At 37.1% G+C, this 17,374-nt stretch overlaps 1 protein-coding gene across 3 annotated transcripts in view; it reads left to right on the forward strand.

The window, feature by feature from the left end:
- The window catches only part of PLCB1 (phospholipase C beta 1), an 850,060-nt gene that overhangs the window by 676,999 nt on the left and 155,687 nt on the right, over positions 1 to 17,374 (forward strand). For all 3 annotated transcript variants that reach the window (XM_055543363.1, XM_055543364.1, XM_055543365.1), the window contains exons 16-20: positions 1,031 to 1,127; positions 3,394 to 3,478; positions 5,254 to 5,378; positions 10,652 to 10,806; positions 15,940 to 16,104. In XM_055543363.1, coding sequence (XP_055399338.1) covers positions 1,031 to 1,127; positions 3,394 to 3,478; positions 5,254 to 5,378; positions 10,652 to 10,806; positions 15,940 to 16,104 — 627 coding nt within the window. The remainder of the gene's footprint in view (positions 1 to 1,030; positions 1,128 to 3,393; positions 3,479 to 5,253; positions 5,379 to 10,651; positions 10,807 to 15,939; positions 16,105 to 17,374) is intronic.

Below are 17,374 nucleotides of genomic sequence, written 5' to 3' on the forward strand. Positions count from 1 at the left end.
GTTAAGTAACTTGCCCTAGACTGGCTCTAGAACCTGAGCTCCTGACCTTCTATGTGTTGTTGTACAGTCGCTAAGTCGTGTCTGACTCTTTGTGGCCCCACCAGGCTCTTCTGTCCATGGGATTTCCCAGGCAAGAATACTGGAATGGGTTGCCATTTCCTTCTCCAAGGGATCTTCCCAACCCAGGGATCGAACCTGTCTTCTCCCACACTGCAGCCGGATTCTTTACCACTGAGCCAGCGGGAAAGATGCATTGTGCTGCTTGCTTAATCGGCGCCCAGGAGCTAGGAAGGGAGGCCGAGCGGAAAGGTTCTAAAGAAAAGCAATATTTGTTTGTCCACCCCAACCCACTTTCACTGGCGACCCTTTTCAATAACAATTTTCCATTCATCCAGTGGTCACCTACATGCTCATTTTCGTATTGTATGATGACTTCTTTTTAAACTATTGATTTAACTGGCTGTGTCAGGTCTTAGTTGTGGCCTGCAGGATCTTGGTTGTGTCAGAGGGACTGTTTCCTGGCAGCGCACAGATTTTCTAGTTGCAATCCAGGAGCTCCAGAGTGAGCGGGCTTCAGTAGTTGCGGGGCACGGGCACAGTGACCCCTCGGCATGTCTTGTACAATGAATTCTCGATATATTAACTTCAGACATCACCTGCAGACTCCCTGCTTTGACAGACGGGACACAGCTCGAGGCTTCTTCGACTTTGCTGTGCGTTTGGGTCACCTTAGTACATTACAGATCCTGGTTCAGGAGGGTTGGGAGGCTGCCCTCCTGCGAGCTTTCGGGTGGTCCTGACGCTGCTGGAACTGGGTGATCGGGGAGCCGCCCAGGCCCACCCCTCACTGTGTAACGCGAGGTGCTGCTTTTCCTTTCTCCTCTGATCCATTTTCTGTTGGCAATAACTGTTTTCAGAAAAGGAGTGATCCTTTTCTGCCCTCATGGGTCATTTGATCATTGCCCTGGGAAAACAACCCTCACTAACATAATGCTGACTCTGGGAACATTGCTTTTACTCCTGCTTTCAGGGGACCGCAGGGAGCGAGGCCATGGCCACAGAAGAGATGTCTAATCTGGTGAACTATATCCAGCCAGTCAAGTTCGAGTCATTTGAAATTTCAAAAAGTAAGTTTGCCCTGGAGAAAAACCCCTGGTGTAGTATATAATGAGTATTTTATACCCACAAGATAATTAGACCAAAAAAAATTACCCTTATTAGAACTATTCTATGAAGTTTTTAATATATGCGTGTCTTTACTATCTGATTTTTATATATCTAAATAAACATACATGTAAGTAGCTTCATCGTGTCCAGCTTTTTGAGACCCCACCAGGCTCTTTTGTCCATGAGATTCTCCAGGCAAGAATACTGGAATGGGTTGCCATGCCCTTCTCCAGGCGATCTTTCCGACCCAGGGATCAAACCAGAGTATCTTAAGTCTCCTGCATTGGCAGGCAGGTTCTTTACCACTAGGGCCACCTGGGAAGCCCCAGATATACATAAGTATATATTTATATGTATTGTATACATCTATATAACCATATGAGAACATAGTCCATGATATTTTCCCAAAATTCTTAATAGACCTACAGGCTATACATGATTATCTAAAAGATACCTGACCAGAGTACAGTTAATTGAGGATTTTACATTGTTTTTCATTCGTGACCACACAGGGCAATTATATAAATGACAGTGTTGAAATAAACTATTTAGCCATCCTTTAAAAGGAAGCAGAGACTTGATCGATCCTGATAAATAGAAATGGAACCAAGTCAGTTGACCCACATTTCATTTATTCAGCCTATGTTTTATATACTTAGGGGAATATATAATTAACTTCACATCACTTGATGTTTTACTTCATCCGACAACCCATTCATACTGGATGCAAGAGAAAGGAGCCATTTTATCAAACTGCTCAGTCATGTCTGACTCTTTTTGCGACCCCATGGACTGTAGTCCACCGGGCTCCTCTGTTCATTGAGTTCTCCATGCAAGAATAGTGAATTGGTAGCCATTCCCTTCTCCAGGGATTGAACTGGGGTCTCTTGCATTGCAGGCAGATTCTTTACTGTCTGACTCACCAGGGAAGCCTAACTTTCAATAAGGTTTAGACATAAAAATTTCAACAGTTTGTTTGATGTTACAATTACTAGTCTTCTTACCACAAGCTGTGCAACATCCTATAAAGTAGTTATTTTTATATTACTATGACTGTCTTTGGCTGCTAAATGTTTGCTTAATTCATGATTCAAAAGCTCCCAGACAAGTAGCCAAACTGGGAAGGAGCTGGTACATTTAGGCCTTAAGAGCCTGATAACAACAGTACCAGCCAAAGATTTACAAACAAGTACTTTCTCCTTATATTTTACACCATTTTCTCACTTTTTCCAAAAGAACACTGCACATAGTTTACAAAGAACCTATTAAAGCAACTTAATTTTAATTAACAGCAGTGCTTAAAATAGTCATATGAAAGTAGAATTTTGATTGACCAAGAGAAGCAAGCGTTTCCTTTAGAGTTGACTAAATTGGGGAAGGTGAAGAGGTGGATAAAGGAGGAATGTGGGAATGACTGGGAAGAAAAATGAGGCTTTAATTCTGGAAAATGGGCATCAAAGAGGGAACAATGCGTGACGGTAACTTGGTTTAAATCACTGAGCTCCAAGTGACATGTCTTTATATGTAGCAGTGTGATTTCTAGTTGGAAAGAGGTCAGAGAAGCTGTTTGGCTCTTTGCCTTTCTAAACTAAGATAACTTCTTTTGGTTTCTCTCACTCTAATTGGAAGCTTGACTTTCGCTTTCAAGATGTTGCTCCGTGTCCAAGAATATTGAGACCTTCTAGGATATTCACCTCTGTGGCCCCTGACATGTAATCTGAAAATGAGGCCATCCAACTGGAAAATGTTCAAGGATCCTTCTGCTTTAAAATAACAAAATTCTAAGGTCACATTAGTTCTTTCAACCAAAAGGGTACCTACAAGCTTGAGGTGATGACAATGTGGGTATAGTCAAGTGCTGACATCTGGCAGGAATGTACATGTGGTTGTGGTCTGTACTGTTAATTCTCAGTGATGGCTTCAAGAAACCAATCTAAATGGATTTAGAACAAAAGGTCCTCTTTTGACAGATCAGCTTGCCTGGCCACACTCTCCACATCTAAAATTCATCTTCTAACACTGAGGCCACTGTGTCCCTAACTTGCACAACACTTAACCAGGTAGCAAATATTAGAAGACACAACTAAGACTGAAAATTAAAATTAAATATAAAAGTTATTTGAGGGTCTTTGCCCTCAGTTTCATGGGACATTTGCCTACTTCTAATATGCTATTATTTATAACACTGAATTTTATTTCTCACTTTTTTTGCTGTCGTTAACACAGAAAGAAATAGAAGCTTCGAGATGTCTTCCTTTGTGGAAACCAAAGGTCTTGAGCAACTTACAAAGTCTCCGGTGGAATTTGTAGAGTATCCTTGGACGTGTGCTGAATTGACATTAATGAAGTCTTGTGCTATTGGTTTAATTTTTGTCTTTTATAAGGAAAAGCTTCATGAAATGGCTAAAGTCTGTCACTTGGGAGTGATAAATAGTTTCAGGTTTCATATGCAGTGGTGAGAAGGATAGTCTGGCCCGTGGGAGAGAACTGGCCTTGGAGTAAAGGACAATTTCAAGGTTACCTTCACACTATCAAGCTCTTTATCCCTTGGCAATTCCAAGTTTTCTCACCTGTAAACAGAAATGATGATACCAGCTTTGTGGCTTGCTGTTTGGGTTAGGGATCACATATGTAAAATGTGTGTGTGTACTTTATACATACATAAAATATGATGTGCGTAAAGAATATTATATAGATAATAGAGATACCTTTCTGGTGTCTCACATGCTTGCATGTAATAGACGTCCAATTGGAAAATACTTGGGATGATGAGAATATAAATATATATTACTAATAATATATAATATATATAATAAATATATATTACTAATAACAGCTTTGTTGAGACTCCTGATGACAATTTTTAAATTTCATTCCTGAATTAAAATAAAATGGCATAAACATTAGAATTTTTTCATAAAATTAATATTAAATGTCCTAGTTATATAAAAGAAAAAATATCATCTTTAAAGTTCATTAACAATAGGACAGGAAACAGATGTAAACTCCATAAACAAAGTGACGATAGACATAATCATTAGTAATCAATAAGTACCAACTACATGGTAGACCTCTGTTATGTCTTAATGTAATCCTCACAACAGCCCTATGATGTAGGAATCATATATCTTTTATAGATGAAGAAATTGAGGCACAGAAAAGGGAAATAACTTGTCCTGGATCGTACAGCTAACAAGTTTCAGAATTAAATTTCAAACCCTCTTTGGCCTAAGTCCCCTGTCAAGCCCAGAACCTGAGCTAACCTCTGCCAAACTTGGTAATGTGTGCGTGTGCGCGCTCAGTTGCTCAGGCGTGTCTGACTCTTTGCAACCCCATGGACTGTAGCCTGTCAGATTCCTCTGTCCATGGGATTTTCCAGGCAAGAATACTGGAGCAGGTTGCATTTCCAGGTTGATCTCCCCAACCCAGGGACCTAGCCTGTGTTTCTTGCATTTCCTGCATTGGCAGGAACAGTCTTTAAAGCTTGGTAATAGCAATAGTTAATTGTGTTTTAAAGACATAGCATCATTCATTAACTAAAAAGTTCTCAGGATGGAAAATTGATGATGGTAGGAATCAAAATATGAGTCAAAATCTTCTGTGCTATATTAACCTTGTTATCAGTCATAAAGAGTACCATAGTTTTGGCAAAGAGCATTTCCTGAGAAGGTTAAGAAAATGAGCAGAGAGCATTTCAAAAATAGCTGTACAGTTCATGTTATCTGCTTCTGCCAAGCACAATATCATCCTGTCCCATGATTTGCTACATTTGGATTTCCTTTTATGTCCTTAATCACTAAGCCGGTCCTTAATAATCTCCAAAAAATTGCATTGACTCAACCATTTTTGCTGCTTCATTAGTTTTTACCCACAAGGCTCTGCAAAGATGACGCTCCATTTGTATTATAAAAGCACATTTATTCTGTTTGTTCAGAAAGCTTTTTACGTATTTCACTCACTAGTTCAATGAGATCATCCATCTTTAATTCATTTCCCCCTCAGAGAAAGATGGGAAGCAGCTTCTCAGTTAGTATTATTGGCTAATTCTATTTGTAATTGTATTCACTACTTAACATGATGGCCCAGATATAACAAAATGCAGCTTAGCAGGATATATCCAAAGGGAACACGCGTGGATTCATCTAACTATATGCCTCAGCTCTTCTGGAATGCAGGCTGCCAAATGGTTGCCCTTAATTTCCAAACAGTGGGTAAGTCTCACAGTTAGTATTCATTTCCATCCTATAAAAGCCACATTTCCAAGTGCCTGAAAATCATCCCAAGGAGGAGAAAGACTGCCAGACTGGATTGAAAAAAACAAACAAAACACATTTTCATAAAGAAAATATCATTACAAAAAATGCAAATTTTGAATATTGAGGAATTATCTCTGATAGTTTATAGATGTCTTTATTTAGATTTGTTTTACTTATTTTCAAACAAATTTTTACACTTTTAAAACTAATACAAAAAAAAACAACAAAAATACAAAAAAAAATAAATAAAAAAATAAAAGTAATACACATTTATTCTAAAAAATATTATAAATTCAAAATAAGTATAAAGAAAATAATAAAACTTCCAAGAATGTTACCACTCAGAGATTCTCTCAACATTGTTAACTTCTGGCTTTGTGATCTGTAAGTTTTTTGGCTATGCATATACATGCTTTTTCACTTAATACCTTGTTAAAATATATATCTTCATATATATTTATTATATGGAAACATGAATTTTAATGGCTGTATATTAAGTACATCTCAGAATTAACTAAAGCACATTTCCTATCACTGAACTTTAGGACATTTTTTTTCTGCTATAAATAATGCCCTGAGAACAGGCTGAAATATAAATTGTCAAGTTTATCTCTTAATGTTCTTTTGGAAAAGTTCCTAAAATAGAATTAAGTGAAAGTTTTAAGAGCCTTTGTACAATGCCAAATTGTACATCAAAAATGTGGCACGAGATTTCTTCTCAATCAGCAGTGTATGGTATGTTTTTCCCTCACATTTGTGTTCTTGGTTAAGTATTATTATTATTAAATAATAGTAATAATTCAGACAAATATCTCCTTGTTCTTTTTCATTTCATTTCTTTGAGTGTTGAAGTTGAACATTATAAGTTTGCGCTCTTATTTTTGTTGTTGTTAAGTCACTAAGTCTGCAACCCTTTGCAACCCCATGAACTGCAGTACCCCAGGCTGTCCTCCACTCTCCTCACTGTCCACTGTCCTCCGTTATCTCCCGGAGTTTGCTCAAATTCATGTTTGTCCTACACAATCTCCTGGAGTTTGCTCAAATTCAAATTCATCATAGTCAGTGATGCTACCTAACCATCTCCTCCTCTGCTCCCCTTCTCCTTTTGCCTTCAGTCTTCCCCAGCATCAGGGTCTTTTGCATTGAGTCAGCTCCTCCATCAGGTGGCCAAAGTATTAGAGCTTCAGCTTCAGCATCAGTCCTTCCAATGAATATTCAGGACTGATTTCCTTTAGGACTGACTGGTTTGATGTCCTTGCAGTCCAAAGGACTCTCAGTTCTTTGGCCCTCAGCCGTCTTTATGGTCCAACTCTCACATCCATACGTGACTACTGGAAAAACCATAACTTTGACTATAGGACATTTGTCAGCAAAGTACTGTCTCTGCTTTTTAATAATGCTGTCTAGGTTTGTCATAGTTTTCCTTCAAAGGAGCAAGCATCTTTTAATTTCATGGCTGCAGTCACCATCTGTAGTGATTTTGGAGCCCAAGAAAAGCAAATATGTCACTGCTTCCACTTTTTCCCCTTCTATTTGCCATGAAGTGATGGGACTAGATGCCATGATCTTAGTTTTTGAATGCTTAGCTTCAAGCCTGCCTTTTCAGTCTTCTCTTTCACTTTCATCAAGAAGCTCTTTAGGTCCTCTTCACTTTTTGGCAGTAGAGTGGTATCGCTTGCATATCTGAGGCTGTTGATATTTCTCCCAGCAATTCTGACTCCAGCTTGTGATTCATCCAGCCTGACATTCCACATGATGTACTCTGCATATACTTTAAATAAGCAGGATGACAATATACAGCTTTATCGTACTTCTTTCCCAAATTTGAACCAGGGAGTTTCCATGACAGATTCTAACTGTTGCTTCTTGACCTACATACAGGTTTCTAAAGAGATAAGATAGTCTGGTATTGCCATCTTTTTAAGAATTTTCCAGTTTGCCGTGATCCACAGAGTCTAAGGCTTCAGCATAGTCATTGAAGCAGAAGTAGGTGTTCTTCTGGAATTCTCTTGTTTTCTCTATGATCCATTGAATGTTGACACTTTGATCTCTGGTTCCTCTGCCTTTTCTAAACCCAGCTGGTACATCTGAAAGTTCTCAGTTCACATACCACTGAAGCCTAGCTTGAAGGATTTTGAGCATAAACAGACTAACATGTGAAATGAGCATAGTAGTACAGTAGTTTGAACATTCTTTGGCATTGCCCTTCTTTGGGATTGGAATGAAAACTGACCTTTTCTAGTCCTCTGGCCACTGCTTAGTTTTCCATATTTGTTGACATATTGAGTGCAGCACTTTAACAGCATCCTCTTTTAGGATTTGAAACAACTTACCTGGGATGCCATTACCACCACTAGCTTTGTTCATAAGTGGCTTCCTAAGGCCCACTTGACTTCACACTCTTGTATGTCTGGCTCTAGGTGAGTGTCACACCATCGTGGTTTTCCAGGTCATTAAGACCTGTTTTCTATAGTTCTGTGTATTCTTGCCACTTCTTCTTAATCACTTCTGCTTTTCTTAGGTCCTTACCATTTCTGTCCTTTATTGTGCCCGTCCTTGCATGAAATATTCCCTTGATATTTCCAGTTTTCTTGAAGAGATCTCTAGTCTTCCTTATTCTATTGTTTTCCTCTGTTTCTTTGCATACTTCATTTAAGAAGGCCTTCTTATCTCTCCTTGCCATTGTCTGGAACTCTCCTTTCGTTGGGTATATCTTTCCCTTTCTCCTTTATCTTTTGCTTCAGTTCTTTCCTCAGCTGTTTATAAAGCCTGCTGAAAACCACTTTGCCTTCTTGCATTTCTTTTTCTTTGGGATGGTTTTAGTCACTGCCTCCTGAATAGGGTTATGAACTACTGCCCTTAGTTCTTCAAGCACTCTGTCTACCAGATCTAATCCCAGATCTATTCATCCCCTCCACTGTATAACCATAAGGGATTTGATTTATGTCATACCTGAATGGCCTCATGGTTTTCCCTACACTTTTCAATTTAAGTCTGAATTTTGCAATAAGGAACTGATGATCTGAGCCACAGTCAGTTCCAGGTCTTGTTTTTGCTGACTGTCTAGAGCTTCTCCATCTTTGGCTGCAAAGTATACCATCAATCTGATTTCTGTATTGACCATCTGGTGATGTCCATGTGTAGAATCCTCTTGTGTTGTTGGAAGAGGGTGTTTGCTATGACCAGTGTATTCTCTTGGCAAAACTCTTTTAGCCTTTGCCCTTTTCCTTTTGTACTCTAAAGCCAAACTTGCCTCTTACTCCAGGTATCTCTTGACTTCCTACTTCTGCACTGCAATCCTCTATGATGGAATGATATGCTTTTTATTTTTGCATTTGTGCTTTGATTCAGGACTGCTGTCAATTTTTCTGTTCATTTATAGCAGTACTTTTAATATAAAAGTCATGTTGTCTTATTTTATGGGACAAATGAGATCGGATTGATTAATGTTTCGTTTTATGGAATCTTAGTTTACTCTCACAATCACAAGCTCCACATCTGAAAATCAATCCATGCTTACTCCTGTTTCTTTCATAGTTTCTTTTTCACATGTAATTTAACCCTTTCATCTACACAGATTTAATTTTCATGTATAATCTTGGTAAGAGATCAGTCTTTTATACTAGAGGTTGCCTTTGTCATTGTTAATTTGGGTCCATTTTTTCAATGTATAAGTCTTCTGCATTAATAAATTTTTCACCTTCCTGGAGCCGATAACCTTGTTATTACTATAATGTTTAATAATATGGTTTAATATATGGAAAAGGAAATTCTCCTTTTCTATTACCGTTCAGTGTTTCTTTGCCTTGGACTGACTGTTCTAAAATAATATTGACTAATATTATTAAGAGTGGACACTTCATCTTGACGCTAATGAGAATTTCGCATCATGATGCCTATGGGTAGGTGCTAGCTGTGACTTGAGACAGTCGTTTACACTAAAGGGACCTACACGTGGCCTAAATGACAGCACCGGTTTCAGGAATTTATGTTGAGTATTATTAAATGTCTCCTTGGCATCTATCAGGATGATCATATGTTCATTTCCTCTTTGTGAGAAATGTGATGTTTTATTAATATATCTCCTAATACGTAAGTATCGTTTTGTTCCTGAGAAAAATTCTACTTGCTTATGTATTGTTTTTTTAGAAGATATGACTTGGCAATTAATTTTTAGGCTTTTGAAGTTAATTTTTTCAAGCATAATTTTGGTAGTTTATCCAATTTTGGTATCACAGTCATAATAACTTACAAAATGATAAATTAAAATTCACTTACTTTTCCATTACATGAAACTTTGAAATAATTCTACTATCAAATTCTTTTTTGTCCGTCTAAATAGAGATGAGTTGTAACTCAGACAATCTGGAACAAATTGATAGCTTCTCAAATTCATTATGACGTTAAAGCTTGTTTGTTTAGCTCTAGCAATTGCAAATAATGTAGACATTTATTTCATACATTGATCAAGTCTTAGCAAACTTTGACCAGGAATCTTTGTCCATTAGAAACAAGTCAAGGAGTGATTAGATATTGGTAGTAAGTAATCAAATAAAAAAAAATTAAAAGAAAATTTTTTTCCTATAAATTAAAAAAAGAATTATAGTATCTACTGTTGGTTAAGTATGAAGAAGTCCATCCTCAAAAACATGGATTGGAGATTTAAACTTTCTGAAGGGCATCTTAGTAAGAATTATCAAAAGGCTTTTGCAATAGACATATTTTCTGACCTAGAAAATTCACTCCTAAAAGCATCATTAATGATGTCTTCAAAGATTTCAAAGATTTCACCACAACAACGTGGTAAAATCAAAACATTATATGTAATGATAAAAATTTGGAAGAGACATAAATATGTCCAGAGTGGGGCCTGGTATAATCTGTGTATTCAGGTATATCTATCCAAAAATATTTTATACAGTTGTTAAAATTAAAGCAAATGAATATTTAATGAAATGGACATACTGCATATAATTTATATATTCAAATATATGAATATGTTTTAAATAGAAAAACAAAATATACACCAATCTGTGTGGAGATGACAGCTTGGTTTTTTTTTCTTGTCTGTTTCCTAAGTTTTTTTGTTTTTTTTTTTTTTTCCTAAGTTTCTATAATGATAAGTCTTTCTTCTTAAAGAGGAAGCAGAAGTGTATTGTAATACAATCTTATGTTCTTGCTCCAGGTGTAAATACAGTCCCAGTAAGGTTTGTGTCTTTTATTCACAGACCTGGCTATGCAGATAAACATGGGGATGTATGAATACAATGGGAAGAGTGGCTACAGGCTGAAGCCGGAGTTCATGAGGAGACCTGACAAGCACTTTGATCCATTCACAGAAGGCATCGTGGACGGCATAGTGGCCAACACTTTATCTGTTAAGGTATGTTCACCCCATCACACAACTGTACCCAGCAAAAGTCTTCAACCACACCTATTTTGTGTAAAGTAATTTAGTCATTAAGCGTTTACTTCCCAATAAAGTTTCAGAAAGTTCACATTAAAAGTTTTAATATTAAAAGTTATATTCATATTAAAAGTTTTCATTCACATTAAAAGTTTTCATATTCATATTAAAAATTATTTAAAAGTTTTCAAAAGCTATATGCACAAGATGCCCCACTTTTTAATGGGCTAAAAATTAGATCCAAAATCAGTGAAGCAAGTTGCTGAGATTCACCTAAAGAAAGGCTAGTCCTTTCTTTAGGTGCAAAGATCCTACAGAGAAATGTACCACAAAAACTGTGTGTATGTGTGTGTGTGTGTGTATGTGCTTAGTTACTCAGTCGTGTCCACCTCTTTGCAAACCCATGGACTGTAGGCTGCCAGGCTCCTCTGTCTATGGGTTTCTCCAGGCAAGAATATGGAGAGTGGATTCCCTTCTCCAAGGGATCTTCCCGACCCAGGGATCAAACCCAGATCTCCTGCATTACAGCTGGATTTTTTACTGTTTGAGCCACCAGGAAAGCCAAAACCACAAAAATCAGTGACTCATATTGGAGAAATGTGGTCTTGCCTCCCACTGTTAGTTTTAGGAAAATTAGCCACTGAGCAAAATTAGAGAAAATAAAGGTATTCTCTAAATAAATTATTAAATATTGAATAAAAGTCCTCCAGTTACCATAGCATGGCTTTTGAAAATCTATCAGAGTATTCAGGAATTTATAACACATAGTGAGTAATGATATTAAGGGCTTCCCTGGTGGCTTAAATACAAGAATCACATCATTAAACATACATCTGACCCTCAAAAAATTAATTGCAAATGATTTCTGCAGTCTTTGAAATTGATTTTACAGGAGATGCAAGGTATTTTTTAGCTGTGAGAAAATATTTTTAATACTATAAATGGGAAATCATTTTTATAAAAAACTTTTTACATGAAAACCCTATAAGCCATTGGTTGTTGTAGCTAAGTTTCATTTACTTTTTAAAAGTTCCATTTCTTTTCTGTTTAACTGGATAATTGCAGCACTAAGAAACCTTTTTAATAAAGCATAAATGCAATTTTCCAATTGACCCTAAACCAAAAGCATATAAAAAACTGTGTTAAAAATTACTCTATATAGTCTACGAGGTCGCAAAGAGATATGACTTAGTGACTGAACAATAACAATAACAATTTCACTAATTTATATCTATTCTAAGCTTGTTGAACCCTTTTTTACTTTAAAATTTATGTCATTTACACCAGAGATTAAAAATAAAGTTGCACTGGAGTGTTTCTCAATGATATCATTTGAAATTATTTCACCCCATATATCTGCCAAGTGGAGTTGGCAGAATTAGAGCTTCAAGATTATATTTAGTTTAGGAAATTGTTTTCAGCAAAGGATGTTTAATTCCTGTCAAGTTTGATTAAGATAAACTCAAACATCACTCGCGGATAAAATGCTGTTTTAGAATTTTTGTTAACTGTAGTTGTAGTCAGGTCAAACTGATAGTGATATTTTATCAAAATAATCTTTTGTCCTTGTTTGACAATTCATCTCATTTTATATATTTGCTTTGTTGTTTATTCTTTCTTGAAAATTCTACCATGACAGTGTAAGTGATTATAAATAAACACATAGAGAAACTGGGGAAAACAGTTGAGTCCCAGACAGGTGTACACTGCTGCCCGAGTCCAGAGTGGAGACACTGCTCTGGAGATGTCAGTGTCCTCTGAATGGACAGGCCATAATGCCTCAGAGACCCCGCAGCAGAATCCTGCCTTCACCATGATGGCTGGAGCCAAAATGCAGCTCACATCCACCCAGTACTGCCTTTGTTTTGATCCCCTGACATAGACTTTATAATGCCAGAGTGGACCTCTGAGCTCTGGTGGTGTTCCATGATCCTATTTTACTTATGAGAACATTGAGGCTCAGTGTTATTCATTTAGTTAAGAAGTCTATTTTAATCAAAATCTTAAGCATATTGTCACTTCCCTGGGGGTCCAGTGGTTAAGATTCCACACTGCCAATGCAGGGGGCGCAGGTTCAATCACTGGGTGGGGAACTAAGATCCACATGCTGAGCAGATAAAGATAAAAAAAGGAAAAGAAAAAATTTAAAACTCATTTAAAAAAATCTTAAGCACACACCATCTTTGATGCATCTGAATTCCCAGCATGACTCATTTAACTTGGAAGTTTCAAACATACTATAAAATGTCTGCTACGTTGTTCTCATGTAGAACCTCAAAGGAAACAAAGAGATTGTTCCTTGCAGGTCTCATGCACTCAGGCACAGAGAATATTCAGGAGAAATGCATTTTCCCAGGGTAAATGCATTCCCAGGGTAAACAGCCTCCTCCTCATAACTTTCTAACTTGTGTGGCATCTCTAACCACGTCAGCATGCAGCTGCCGTTGGCCTCCCCAGTCACCATGGCCATCCCCAGGCCGCCATTGTGTCCATTTCCAGCCCAGCCATCATCTTGGTGATTCTGTCTCCTTTCACCGACTGGAGCTCAGAAAGTGAAGCTTTGTCAATCAGATAACACAGATCACTGAGTCCGTTCCACCAACACTTGCTTTCCACATTTCCCTCTCTGTTGTTAAAGCAGAAGGACATAGTGTCTGTCTCCATTAACTTGATAACATTCGAGAACCCCTCAGATTCTGAAAATTATGAGCGTATAGTTTTAAAACCTCATTTAATTCCACAATATTCATTAGCTTTATAGCTAGGCAAAGGATACCACAATCATGTGGATGGTTAACCAGTGCAGTTAGGAGTGATGATAAACTGAGTTTAATAGTTTAAAGTTGGTATTTGTTTTTAGTACTTTTATCATTATTTTGGCTTTTTATTAAAGTGTAACAATCTTCAGAATTGGAGTAGCATGGTATTATAACTACTCTGTCAAATTGAATTTTATGAACAAGAAGATTTTTTTAATCCTAGACTTTCTACTATGCTATGTGTTAAATTTGTACTCTTTTTTTTTCTTTTTTTTTAATTTATTTTATTTTATTTTTTAACTTTACAATATTGTATTGGTTTTGCCATATATCAACATGCATCCGCCACAGATATACATGTGTTCCCCATCCTGAACCCTCCTCCCTCCCCATACCATCCCTCTGGGTCGTCCCAGTGCACCAGCCCCAAGCATCCAGTATCGTGCATCAAACCTGGACTGGCGACTCGTTTCATATATGATATTATACATGTTTCAATGCCATTCTCCCAAATCATCCCACCCTCTCCCTCTCCCACAGAGTCCAAAAGACTGTTCTATACATCAGTGTCTCTTTTGCTGTCTCGTATACAGGGTTATTGTTACCATCTTTCTAAATTCCATATATATGCGTTAGTATACTGTATTGGTATTTTTCTTTCTGGCTTACTTCACTCTGTATAATAGGCTCCAGTTTCATCCACCTCATTAGAACTGATTCAAATGTATTCTTTTTAATGGCTGAGTAAATATGTTTAAAATTTAAAAATATTTAAACTGGTTTAAAGTTAGGTAGAAAACAACCAAGCAAATACAAAGCAGAGATTCTTTCTTGCTTTAGCTCTGAAATCAAAGAGTCTAATATTTATGGGAGATGATAAGTTGTACTCTTAAGCAACCTTTTAATTTCATCTACAATCATGGTTCAACATAAGTCCTTCCAATGAATATTCAGGACTGATTTCTTTTAGGATGGACTAGTTGGATCTTCTTGCAGTCCAAGGGACTCTCAAGAGTCTTCTCCAACACCACAGTCCAAAAGCATCAATTCTTCAGCACTCAGCTTTCTTTATAGTCCAACTCTCACAGCCATACACGACCACTGGAAAAACCATAGCCTTGACTAGACAGACTTTTGTTGGCAAAGTAATGTCTCTGCTTTTTAATGTGCTGTCTAGGTTGGTCATAACTTTCCTTCCAAGGAGTAAGCATCCTTTAATTTCATTTAATTTTCATTTTCATTTTCATTTTGGAGCCCCAAAAAATAAAGTCAGCCACTGTTTCCCCATCTATTTGCCACAAAGCGATGGGACTGGATGCCATGATCTTAGTTTTCTGAATGCTGAGTTTTAAGACAAGTTTTTCACTCTCCTCTTTCACTTTCATCAAGAGGTTCTTTAGTTCTTCACTTTCTGCCATAAGGGTGGTGTCATCTGCATATCTGAGGTTATTGATATTTCTCCTGGCAATCTTGATTCCAGCTTGTGCTTCATCCAACCCAGCGTTTCTCATGATGTACTCTGCATATAAGTTAAATAAGCAGGGTGACAATATACAGCCTTGACGTACTCCTTTTTCCTATTTGGAACCAGTCTGTTGTTCTGTGTCCAGTTCCAACAGTTGCTTCCTGACCTGCATACAGATTTCTTAAGAGGCAGGTCAGGTGATCTAGACTGATGGTGAAGGACTGAGGTTGATGCTGAAACTCCAAAACTTTGGCCACCTAATGTGAAGAGCTGACTCATTTGAAAAGACCCTAATGCTGGGAAAGATTGAAGGCGGGAGGAGAAGGGGACAACAGAGGATGAGATGGTTGAATGGCATCACTGACTCAATGGACATGAGTTTGAGTAAACTCTGGGAGTTCTTGATGGACAGGGAGGCCTGGTGTGCTGCAGTTCATGGGGTCACAAAGAGTCAGACACGACTGAGCAACTGAACTGAACTGAACTGAATCATGCTAAAATGAGAATTTTTTTCTCTTATAAAGTTATTAAGTATTAGAAAAATCCTTATATTCAGTTGGCTCTAAAAATCAACTTTTAACTTTTAATAGGTAGTATCTCTCAAATGTAAAAGCCATAATCTCATCAAACTTTTCATGCTTGTTCATGTATTTCACCCCTATACAACTTTGTCTTATTAATTAACCCCTAATCCTGGCATTATCATTATTCTTCTAACAATTCTTTAACCAGAAAAGAAATAATATTGTACTGTTGTTTATGTTTTACTTTGATTATGGCTCAACATTCATCATTAGCATTTGTCCCTCCCTGAAGTTTTCTCTTGTATAATTGTTATTCATTTTTTAAGAGTTTTTTTTTTTTTAATTTAAAAAAACTTTCTAGATTATTTCAGGTCAGTTTCTCTCTGATAAGAAAGTCGGGACTTATGTGGAAGTGGATATGTTTGGTTTGCCTGTGGACACAAGGAGGAAGGCATTTAAGACCAAAACATCACAAGGAAACGCTGTAAATCCCATCTGGGAAGAAGAACCCATTGTATTCAAAAAGGTTGGTCTTGTGTCCTTCACGTCAGATGTTAATGCATCTTCTAGGTGTTTTATGACTTACCTGGTGGCTCAGAGAGTAAAGCATCTGCCTACAATGCAGGAGACCTGGGTTCAGTCCCTGGGTCAAGAAGATCTCCTGGAGAAGGAAATGACAACCCACTCCAGTATTCTTGCCTGGAGAATCCCATGGACAGAGGAGTCCATGGAGTCGCAAAGAGTCATTTCAGGTGTTCTATACAGCAGCAGCATACTGGAAAAAATATGAAATGAGGAATTACTTATTGTTTCATTTGGAAAGTTACACATTAATAATATAATAGCATTTTCAAAACTATCTTGAAAACCTCAAGATTTCTGTGAATTGCTTGTTTGGATTTTTCATAATTGTGAATCAATTAATTCTAGGATACCTCATTTGGAAGACCAGAATAACATGTAATTTTAACTCATAGCCTCTCATAATACAAGTGATAAATGATATATCTTCACTATAATTCGAATGAAGTAGAGTGGTAAATAGGGAGTAATACGGTAGCCAAGATAAAGGAAGTCCGTGCTTCCTTTAAAAAGCATAGCAATTAAACTCCTGGAATCTCCAACCACTGGCATTGGTCTTTGTAACTTGTCTGGATTCTATCTGATAGAGTTACCTTTTACATTCAACTTGTCTTTCCCTCTGCTTTCACCAAAAAACAGATCTTTTTCACACATGGTTTAAACAAAAAGGAAGACATTAAGTGCAGTAGAAAGTAGAGTGCACTCTTTATCACTTTGCTTTTATCTGGCCAAAATATCTACAAAGGCAGTCTTCTGCAAAGAGGGTATCCTATCTGTGGTAAAGATCTCTGCACTCCAGCTTTTTTTTTTATGTTAATTGGATTTAGTAATACTGTCTACATCATAGCATTCTTATATGAGTATTTTCTAAATATACTGAAAACATTTAGAAAATATCTAACCCATTGAAAGTAGTCAATAAATGTTAGTTTTCTTATGTTCCAAAGAAATACATATCTAAGGTATAATTGGCCTCATGGTCTTGACGTGTTGATATAGTATAGCTGCATATGTACTCCAGATGTTTTACACTGAGAGAAAAAAAAAGTAAGCAATTTTTTTTTTTTTTTAAGTCGCTCAGTTGTGTCTGACTCTTTGCAACCACATGGACTATAGCCTACTAGGCTCCTCCAGCCATGGGATTTTCTAGGCAAGAGTACTACTTATGGCTAATTTGGGAATTTACAAATAAATAAAGCAATCTCATTTTGAAA

Source organism: Bubalus kerabau, chromosome 13 (genome assembly GCF_029407905.1).
Source record: "Bubalus kerabau isolate K-KA32 ecotype Philippines breed swamp buffalo chromosome 13, PCC_UOA_SB_1v2, whole genome shotgun sequence".
Classification (NCBI taxonomy): domain Eukaryota; kingdom Metazoa; phylum Chordata; class Mammalia; order Artiodactyla; family Bovidae; genus Bubalus; species Bubalus kerabau.